Source organism: Mustela nivalis (genome assembly GCF_964662115.1).
Source record: "Mustela nivalis genome assembly, chromosome: 16".
NCBI classification, from domain to species: domain Eukaryota; kingdom Metazoa; phylum Chordata; class Mammalia; order Carnivora; family Mustelidae; genus Mustela; species Mustela nivalis.
In genome coordinates this window covers 68,578,744-68,589,082 of record NC_139035.1, presented here as the reverse complement: position 1 = coordinate 68,589,082, position 10,339 = coordinate 68,578,744, and the positions used below count along the sequence as shown (strand labels likewise).

Sequence of the window (10,339 nt, the reverse complement as noted above, 5' to 3'; positions counted from 1 at the left end):
GGTCACCGGTGTGGCCTAGGTCGTCCCCAAGCTCCAGCTGGTCTGGTTGAAGAATGGGAAGGTGCTGAGTCTTGGGAATAACATTTAGTTGGGCCATGACAACAGGTGCCCCAGGTTCCTGTGCCCAAAGTGGGTGCCTTTGACACCGCGGGCACGCAGGCCTACCTCCACCAAACACACCGCCTCCCTCTGAAGCCCTCACGAAGTCCCAGCAAGTGCGCAGCTCCGATCCCGCGGCTCCACTGAAGCAGGGCCCACACAGAGCGGGCAGGGCCTGGCCCTGGACAGGTTAGTGGCCTCAGAGAGAGACAGTCCCCTCCTTAGGGCCCACTAACCGGGACAGGGGACTCGGCAAGAAGGAGGCCCCAGCGGATGTGGCTTTCCCTCGCACAGGGACGCTGGTGGGGCTTCAGCGGAGAGCAAGGCCATCAACCAGTGCGGCTGATAACAGCGCAGGCTCCAACCAGGCCAGTGGCTGCCTGGCTGTGACAGGGGACCCAGAGCCACCCTCTGCCCCAAGGGGACTGCTGCCGACTGCCCTGTCCATCTCTGCCACTCTCCTTGCCCCCAACCACAGCGTCCTTGACCGTGTGCTGAACCTCGGGCTTGTGCCAGGTGGGGCGTGGGTGGGGGACAGGAATCCCTGGCCACCTCTGGGCCTGGTGGCACAGGGCACATCCTTTCCAGTCCTCACAGGCCTCAGACCTGTCTGGGCCCTTGCTGGGTTTCTGGGTCTGTGGCCCCCTTGTGTCTCCTCATGGCCTTGCAGCCGTTCTCGGCCTCGCCCCGACCCTTCTTCTGCCCCCTGGCACCCTGCTCCGTGTCCTTCCCCAGGCACTGAGCTTTCCAGGCCAGAAAGCCGCACTGCCTTCCTGTGTCCTGGTCCCTGCAGAGCCGGCTGCGCAGGGGGACAGTCCCAGCAGCCCGCTGTCCCCTTGCATGAGGAGGGGTGCGGTGGGAGGGTGGCAGGTGCAGTGCAGAGTGGGCCCTCCCACAGGACCCACGAATTTGGGTCTTCAGGGAGGCGGAAGGGCTGGGCTTTGCCTCCACCTGGCCCACTGACGGCAGGCACTGTGTCCGCGGAGTCCGGCGCTGGGTGCTGTCCGGGGTTGTGCTGGAGCCCCCACAGGCCTCGCTGCTCCGCTGCCCTCGGTGCTTGCAAAGCTGCAGGGAGTCCGTCTGCATCAAGTGGCACCAGGGGCCACAGAGTTGAGAGGAGGAGCTGACTGTCCCCTCCCAGAGTGGGAGAGCAGGGCTGGGGGCAGAGGGCAGAGGGCACTGGGCAACCCCCAGGCAGAGGACGGTGTCGGGCCTGGGGGGGGGGTGTGCCAGCCTGCACCCTCGGCCCACAGGGAGCCAGCAAAGGAGAGGGAGGCCCCAGGCATGTCCCGGCTGGTGCTTCCCATCTGGACCGGCCTCCTCCGCACGTAGGGCTCCCAAGAGTGCTCCTGCCTCCCACCGAGCTGGGGACCCCTGAGGGGGGCTCCGGAGAGAGAAGGCTGAACTCCTCTGTCCCGCAGGGGAGGGATGTGCAGGAAGCAAGTGGTGGGAAAGCAACGTGCCTCAGGCCTGGGGCTGAGGCCTGACCGGGGCAGCCGCCCTTGGCCTAGGCCCTGCAAGTGGGCTCCCTCGCTAATGGCCAGCGGGTTCCCCCCACCCCTGAGAATGCCTCGTCTGCCCCCGTCACGCCGGAGTCAGGAAGGAACCAGAAGTCCCTCAGCTTCTGTCCGGGGAAGCGCAGGCCTGACCGTAGGGAGAAGGGCCGGTCTCTGTTCTTCCTCCTCAGGAAGCGGAGTCATTCTCCCGCGCAAAGTAGCTCAGCGCAAACCAGGCCGGGCTGGGGGGCATCCCGACCGCGTGACGCCTGCCTCCGCACCCCACCCGGGAGACGCTCCTGCTCCTGAGCCAGACAGGACCCTACCCCAAGACATACAGCCTCAGGGGTCTGGGCCAGGGGGAGCCGGGCAAGGGTCTCTGCCACCGCCTCTACCGCAGGGCCAGGCCCCCTCGTGTGGGATCGCTCTCGTCGTGGCCCGGCTGCGCTCTGATGCAGGGACAGCAGCCCGCTCTCCTCTGAGTCTCGAGTGGGCAGGTGGGGGGGGGGCTCCCTGCCCCTTTGTCCCAACATCGCGAGCGAGCGTCCGGAACATCGGAGCTGAGGGCAGCTGCTTCTCTGAGCGACCAGCCGTCTCCCTCTCCAGATCCGCAGCACCGGGGCCTCTGCGGGGGGGGGGGGGGGGCAGAGCTTTCCTCCCCGTGTGGTTTCTATTTTTGGGAGGAGACAGCGGCTAGGGCGGGGGTTGAGGTGGCTGCGACTCCCTCAAGGAGGCCGTGGAGAGGCCGTGGAGCAGCCCCCCCCATGCCCCTTGACTGCTGGCGTCCAAGAGCCCGGCCTCCTCCCTCCGCTCCCGCCCGCCGGTGCCCCCCCCACCCTGAGGCCAGAGTCCCCCAGGGAGGGAGGGGAGCCCAGGGTTTAGGGGACCTAAACCCTGCCACCCTCTGTGCTCCTGCGGAATGACACCAGCCCCAGGGACAAGACCTCAGCGAGGCTGGCTCGGCCGCAGCACGTGGGCAGCTCCTGCGGAAGGGACCGGGCAGCGGCCGCCCAGACCTGCGTCGGAGGAGCAAGCGGCGAAGAGCGGCTCCGGGCTTTCTCTGCGGCCTCGTCGCCTCCCCTGGTTCCCGCCTCGGTGGCTGCGGCCGCCCTGAGCGCGGCGGGCTCTCCGCGTGGACGGGTTCTCACGGGTCTGCTGGCCATTTGTACGTGTTCTCCGGAGGAACGTCTGTCCGTGTCTTCTGCCCATCTCTTGACCGACTACTGTTCTTCGCGTGTTAGCAGGATGTGGGATTTAAGAAACAAAACCGAGGATCAGAGGGGAAGTTAAGACGAAGGACAGAGGGAGACAAACCAGGAGACACTGAGCTGTAGGGACCAGCCGGAGGCCGCGGGGCGGAGGCGGGAAGGGGGCGCGCCCGTGATGGAAAGGGCACTGGGTGTCGTCAAGGGACGAATCACTGAAGCTACTTCTGAAACTAGTAACACAGAGTATGTTAATTAACCGGTTTTAAATGTAGAAAGTGCACAGGTAAAAACAGCAACCCAAACTTTCAACATCCCGCCTACTGGGTGGACCTGACTTAAGTGTTTTGTTGGGACATAAAAAAAGCATATGGAAAAAATAAATTAGGATCAGGTTAATGTTCTGGGTTGGAAGGAGAACTTGGGGGGACGCCGTGTGCGGATGAGGGGACAGCCACCACCACGGGAGACCAGCACGTTACAGAGGGCTCTGCAACCCGGAGACCAGAGCAGTAGGACTGGCAGGCCAAGGACAGCTGGGACACAGCCTCCTGCGAGGTACCGTTGGGCCCTCAGACGGCAGGCCACTGGCTTCTGGAACACAGGATCCATGACAGTGGATGAGCAAGGGCTTCCTGTGACCACTGCAGTGGAAGGAAAGCGGGCACCCCAGAGCTGCCCCATGTTACCCCAATCACCCCTGGAGCTCCCCCACCAAACTGCCGCCCCAAGCCAGCCATGACTAAAGCACGAGCCACAGGAAAAGTTTAGAAACCATTCCTTTCTTTATTAAACATAGCTTGCAAGTGATAAATATTACAAAGTTTTTTTTCTTTTAATCCTTTCTCCAAAAATTAGCTTATTATTTGAATCTGTTACTGCTGAAATGCTCAGCAGCATCTGAAACAGATGGGAGTGTATTTGCCTTTTTGAAAACCAGTTTCTGTTGGTCTTAGTTTTTTCATTTTAATTTCCAAACACAATGCAGAAAATCAGAATGAGTTAAAAAAAAAAAGGAAACTTAGAGCCTGTGCAAAAGGGTCTTGCCCCCCCCACCCGCATTCAGAGAGGCCCTTCCCGCCCCAGCCCTGCTCCCCGCCCCAACCCTGCTCCCCCACCTTCCCCAGGCCTACGCCACCTCCCCAGATCCTCTCCAGGCTTCCCAGGCCAGGAGCCTACAGGGTGGGAGCCTCAGCCCTGGCCGTGGGGAGCCGCCTGCAAGGACTCATGTGAGTTCTGAAGGAGCCAAGAACTGGGGTGCACCGGGCTCTGCTACACTGTCACCAACAGGATACCAAGAGGACGGGCAAGTTCTGCTCCCCCCCCCTCCCCCCGCAGCTCACAAAAGGCGCAGCGAGGCTAGACTAGCAGCCTGGGCACCACCACTCACGCGCCCCTCCGACCCTGCGGCTGCCTGCGATGGGGTCGCGGGCCTGAGGCCAAAGCTGTCCCAGGTGCCCCTTCTCAAAAGCAGAGGACCGGCGGGGGGCCTGGCAGCCCTCCCGGCGCGGCCGCACACCTGCACCCACGGCCCTGGCCCTGCTGCACCGCGAGCTGTCGCCCGGCAGGTGAGGAAGGAAGCAGAAGGCCAGGTGGATGCTCTCTGCTGTCACTTCACAAGTAAGGAGACAGAGCCCCGGCAAATGAACTACCACAGGTCACACAGCAAGTTCATGCGGAAGCCTGGGGCGACACCAGTTTCCGGCCGGTGCTGCCACCCCACGCCGCGGGCTGTGGCACCCCACTCTCTATGGCCCAGACCAGGAACCCGAGTTTCACGGTGGCCCCTCACCCCAATTTACGAAGCCGGAAACTGCGAGCAGATGCGCGGGGCTCAGGAGGGGAGGCTTCCTTAGGTCTTGTTCAAGTCCTCTCTATCATCCCTCGGTAACCTACTCGCAAAGACCCACAGAACTAGGTTGTTTGCGGGGCGGGGTGGGGGAGTTCCCCTGCATAAGAAAGCTTGACACTGAATTTCGTTATATAGGTATATTGTATATATGCTGATGCAATCAGAGGAAAAAAAACAGTGCAAATACAGTTACAATTCATAATAATACTTGGTTTCGATGTCCCCAGGAACTGCCCCATTCCTCGGCTACCTCCCGACCCCCAGCACTTCCCACAGTATCCGCCTAATGCTGGGGTGGAGGGTGGGCAGGTTGGGGGAGGGCGTGGGCTCTGCCGAGGCAGTGCTGGTGACCCGGCGGGGAGGCAAGGCACAAATCAGGGCTGGGAGGTGGGGGAGGTGGCATCTCTGAGGAGGGATGGGGCTGGAGCCGCTGCCAGTCTGTGTGCTGGGCCCGGCCCACTCCCCGCCCCGCCCTCCGCAGCCCTGCCTCCCGACCCCCGCCCCTTCCCCAGAAACCCTTTTGCACGGATCATACACAAACGGGCACATTACAAAATGACATAACACAGTTTCACAATATCCATGGCGAGGGCTTTTTTTTCTCTTTTTCAGGGTTTTTTTTTTTCTACACAATGTACAATTCCTTTTAAATGGATCAAGAAATAGCTTATATACACGAATGAGTCCTTGTTATAACATCTCGGCAGCAAGTATCATAAGCTAATGAAGGTCTTGTTGGAGGGCAGGGGAGCCTAGGGCCGGGTGGGGTGGGGTGTGGAGAGGAAGGTTAGGAGGAAGGAGTGCTTGGGGTAAGGGACAAAAGTAAAATACCAAGAAGCATCTTTACAAAGCGGCTCTATAGCTAAGTCCTTTTAAAGGGGAAAGGAAAGGTAACCAAAGCAGGAAAACATTTATCTTTGTGTCTTTAAAAAAAAAAAAAAAAAAAAAAACAACTGTCTACCATACATAAATCCAAAAATATGGCAAAATACCCATTCCGGGGATGAGAAAGTCCGGATGCTGTGGTCAAATGAGAAGAACAGAAAATGAAAATCAAGAATTAAAAAGGATTGACAAATGAGGACCTCCATCCCTCAGCTTTACCCAAGCCTTCCTGCTCAGTTACCCATCTCGGGCATCTTGGGAGTAAGCCTCTGTCCCCGAAGGGCCACCTGGGGAGCCTCTGGACGCAGAGGACCGGAAGAACCAGGGGGTCCTCACTCTAGTCGTCCTCTGAGCTTCCAGAGCTCCGGGAGAGAACTCTGAACACGGCGTCTTTCCTATCTTCAGGCAGGAGGGGTAGTGTCTACGGGCCCGGCCTGGTGATGGGGAGCAACAAGAGACTCGGAGGGACACAAGGTGATCAGCGACGAGGAACTAGAGAAACAAGGAATGGAGGCGGCGGAGGGCTACGACTTCACCATGATTACGGGAAACTCCCCCCATCACTAAGCCCAAGGAAGGGCATGAAAATGGGGAGGAGGGGTAAGAAATCAAACCTCAGCGACTGAGCAAGGGTCACAGAGCTCTACGATTCGATTCGACTGGACAAGCAGCCTCTATGCAACTGAGCCTGAGGGGACAGAGCAGGGAAGGCTGCCCTGTCCTCCCCTGCGGCCTCAGGCCCCAGGCAGGCACTCGGCTGGCCTTCCCCATCGCCCCCCTCTTGTCCAAATGTCCTGCTTCCAAACCGCATTCAGAGGTGCTGGCTCCCAGGGAGGAGGCTCAGCGCAGGGCAGGGGTGGCCCCAACCAGACGGTATTGCACATTCTCTGTTCCTCACTTCGAGTCTCAAGTGATGGACTCGGGCACCTGGTACCTCCGAGCTGGGGGAGGGGAGACATAACAGAAATGGCACTTGGTCACGGCAGGCGGGGCGGAAGAGGCTAGACAGGCCACCAGGCGAGATGACTTGTGGGCGGGGGTGGGGGGTGCTTCCAATTCCGTGGAAGAGAGAAAAGCAAAACCAAACAATTTATCCAGTGCTTTCGAAGCACAGAGGGCAAACAAAAGATGTAAGAATATATCTTTATATATATATATATAAATTTAAAATAATCCCAGACCCAGTTTCCTAACCCCCCTCCCTCCCCCACCACTTACAGTCCGAGGGACAACATTCCCCCTGAACTCCGGACAGCCCCATCACCATGTTCCTAGCGTCCAGCTTCAGATCGCTGCACCACTGGGGGAGCCGGGACACAGGCTGTATCTCTGCTCCTTTATTAAGTGCTCAATGAATTTGGGGGAAGGAAAGAAAAAAGCCAGGGAGGCCCGTAGGGCCAGTAGAGTACCCCGCAGTGGCTCTGGGGTATGGGGGGGTGCCGAGCCGGATTCCAGCAACTCCTCCACCCCTCACCCCCCAAACTTTATGGGGAAGGTGTGCAGTCTGTGTGTGTGTTAATTTTAAAAGTGCCTTCTTACTCTAAAAAAATTATTTTATTTCTTAAAATAAAAACGGGGGAATTTTTCCAGGCGGCTTTCAAGGGCAAAATGCCCAACTCCGGTCTTCCCACCTTGCTGCTCCGGGTAACCCTTCCCTCCCCACCCCGCACCCAGGCAGCTTCTAGAGCTGCAGAGGCAGGTGAGTGAGCTTTACCGGAGAGCGAGAGCGGAAACCCCAGCCTCCAAGGGGCTTCCCTTACCTCCAAACCAGCCTGGTCCCTGCCCCCGCCCCCAGGGTGTGGGCAGATGGGATGCTAACCTCCCCCGACCCCAGAACAGCAACATTGCACAATTCAGTTCATTCTCTACATTAGTAGCGCTTAAAGAAAAAGCTGAAAACACAAAAGGAAACTTACTAGAGTTCTGGGGGGTGGGCTTGGGGGGGAGCCAACAGCTACTCGGCACAGAGGTCCAGAGCTGGCGACCAGAGGGGTCCAGCTCCGAGCAGAGCAGTTACTGCTGTACCTGCTGTGGGAGGCTGCTCCGGCCTCCTCCCTGCCCTCTCCTCCTGGCCCTGGGAGGGCAAGATGGACGGAGTCTCCCCGGCTAGGAGAGGAAGCCCTCCCGGCCCACCCCCAGTCTCCTTGGTCTCACTCGGAATGCCCAGCCCAACTCCTAGGACCCCGGCTAAGCTGGGCTGGAACAGCCACATAAGAGCCAGGGCTGCACTTCCCTCTTGCCAGGAGCAGATCAGGAGTAAATATGTGGTACGGGGGAGGGGCAGAATTTTACAAAGAAAGTAAGACGAAATAATTTGGGGCTAGTTGGCAGACTTCAGTCTCCACTGGGACCAGGAGAGCATCCAGGAGGCCAAGACCAGCCTCCGTCCCTCTTGGCTGAACACCACTTGTCCTCATGTCCCTCGTCCCCTTCTCTGTGGGTTAAAGCTTTTCCCTGCAGGCTCTTTCCCCTCATTCTTAGAGCCCGACTTCAGCACGAACACTGCTTCCCAGACTGTCCAGACCAGAGACACCCAAGGCTGATGTCCTCTGTTTGAGCCCCCCCCCCCCCCGTTAAGTGCATTACAAACTTCTGCTCCTGACACCCCCAGTCATGCCCCCTGGGGAGCCCCTGCAGTGCTCCTGTCACTTATCTGTCATCTGTGCTTAAAAAAAAAAAAAGGCAAAAGTAAAGGGAAAAAGAAAAATACTGAGGGAAAATAAAAAGGTTTAACCGTCCACTGAACAAAGGGAGGAGACACATCATCATTAAAAATGACAATAATCATAGCATAAAAGCTTTAGAAACACACGTCAGAGGGCTTCGATGGCTCCCCAGGGCCCCCCCTGACCTCCACCAGAGGCGAGGAGCACCTCCCTGTGAACGGGGACAGGAGAGAAGACAGCAGGGTCGCAGCAGTGGGGGCGGGGCGGGCGCGGGTCTTCCTGTTGATTTCTAGGTCTGTCTTCTGTTTCTCGGTTTTGTTTTCCGTGTATGGTAGGCACCAGTACAGGCACTGCATGCGACGGAAGTTGGGGGCAATGGGAGAGGAGGGGTAGAGGGTTCGAGGCTGGGGCAGTGCACGTGGACAGGCGTTATTTCTGCCCGCTGATGGACTGCGCTATGGACCGGGGAGGGATCATGTCTAAAAGGTACTCCCGCTGTCGGTCCGCCAAACTGGGAGCTTTGTGTCCTCCGATGCCGGTGTTCAAGTATGCGATGTTGACACCTGGACCCGGAAGACAGAAGTCGGGGGGAGGCATTAGAAGAGGAGGCAGCACCTTCTGGGGCGCGGAGCTGGGGCCGGGGAGGAAGCAGCGGAAGCCGTCTGCCCCTGTCCAAACTCTGGCAAGTTTCAGGTCAGTGGCCAACTGCCCCCCCGCACGCCATCTTTAGGAAATGAGGTGTTCTCGACACTTCAGTCCTAGCAGGACTACAATAAGCACAGTCTCGACAGGATGGGAGAGTCAGAGGAAACAGTGGTGAGACGGGACTAATTAACCAAGGCAAAGAGACACACTCATGGACTCTGCTCTGGGTTTGGGGGGGCCAGCTGTGAGGAAGCACCCCCTGCCGTGCAGGGAGCACCCTGCGCTTCTCGCCCAGAGATCAGCAGCCGCACGCCTGCCCACAGGGTGTGCCACACAGTGAACCGACAGCGGCAGCGACTGTGGCGTCTTCACCACCAAAACCCCAGTGTGCTGTGCCCTGAATGTGTTATGAATTTAGCCAACACTTGCCATAAGGAAGAGTGAGGCGGGCCTCGAGAGAGAGCAGGGACAGGAGAGACTCTGTTCCCAGGGAGCTGCAGCCAAGCCAGCCCAGCCCTTCTTACCTGGCATCCCGAGGAGGCCGCCCGGCACGGAGAGCTGGGGCGCCTGTGCAAAGTTGGAGAGCATGGACCGGGCAGAGGTGGGGATTCCACGCTGCAGGCTGCTCTGGGGCTGTGGGGCCTGCAACGGACAGCGGACGGGGGGTGGGGTGGGGATGACAACGTGGCCACCATGGAAAGGGTAAGCAGGGAGGGAAGGGTGTGAGTTACAGAAGAGCAGAAGGACTTCCCACCGAAGAAAGACAAGATGGGGTCAGCGGCCGAAAAGCCCTCCTAGAGGTGCTCACCTGCCGAAGCGTATGATGTCTCATGATGGTGTCTTGTTTGCTGACACTGGACACGGCGGGAGCCGCCGTGGGGGAGAGGGCTGCCTGCTGCTGGAGTCGCTGCTCAATTTCCTGTTGGGAGTCATTGGATCAGCTTGGCAGGACAGCACTCCGTGTCCTACCCACAAAACCTAGAAGTCTTCTTATCTCTAAGGCTGCCAGCGAGCAGGAGGGAGATGGAACAGGCCAAGAGTTGGGTGGGGGAAGTGCACCAATGTCTCTGGCCACAAGCAGCCAACGTGGCTTTGCCGATGAGGGGAGCCGTCTGTCTGGGAAAGCTGGTGCTCAGGATTGGGAAGGAGAGGTCTGGGCGGTGGCAACCAGCAGACTCAACCGATGAGCCACGACCAGGTTACGGAGGTTTTAGTTTTGACTCTTGTCTACCCATTTTCCAGAAGATCCATGATGCTACCCAAAGGGGTCTGATGAGTGGTGGGATGGAGACGGGAGAGAGGAGAAGGGTCCAAGCCTCTCAACACATTCGGGACTCGGGAACGCCACAGGGGCCCGTGCACTCACTCCGCACCACTCCTCCTCCCCGGGCGGCGTCACAGTCCCCTCTTCCCACTGTCATTCCCTTGCCAACTGTCTGTCCAAGAGGTTCAGGAGAACCCTTGGCCGCAGCCAAGCTGCCGCTCCGCAAA

The 10,339-nt window shown here is 59.0% G+C and overlaps 1 protein-coding gene across 6 annotated transcripts in view; it reads right to left on the bottom strand.

The window, feature by feature from the left end:
• Window positions 1-3,566: 3,566 nt before the first annotated feature.
• Window positions 3,567-10,339, bottom strand: part of GATAD2B (GATA zinc finger domain containing 2B) — an 88,660-nt gene continuing 81,887 nt past the window's right edge. For all 6 annotated transcript variants that reach the window (XM_082703586.1, XM_082703589.1, XM_082703587.1 and 3 more), the window contains exons 9-11: window positions 9,657-9,767; window positions 9,373-9,490; window positions 3,567-8,766 (exon numbers count right to left, since the gene is read on the bottom strand). In XM_082703586.1, coding sequence (XP_082559712.1) covers window positions 8,633-8,766; window positions 9,373-9,490; window positions 9,657-9,767 — 363 coding nt within the window. In that variant the 3' untranslated portion in view covers window positions 3,567-8,632. The remainder of the gene's footprint in view (window positions 8,767-9,372; window positions 9,491-9,656; window positions 9,768-10,339) is intronic.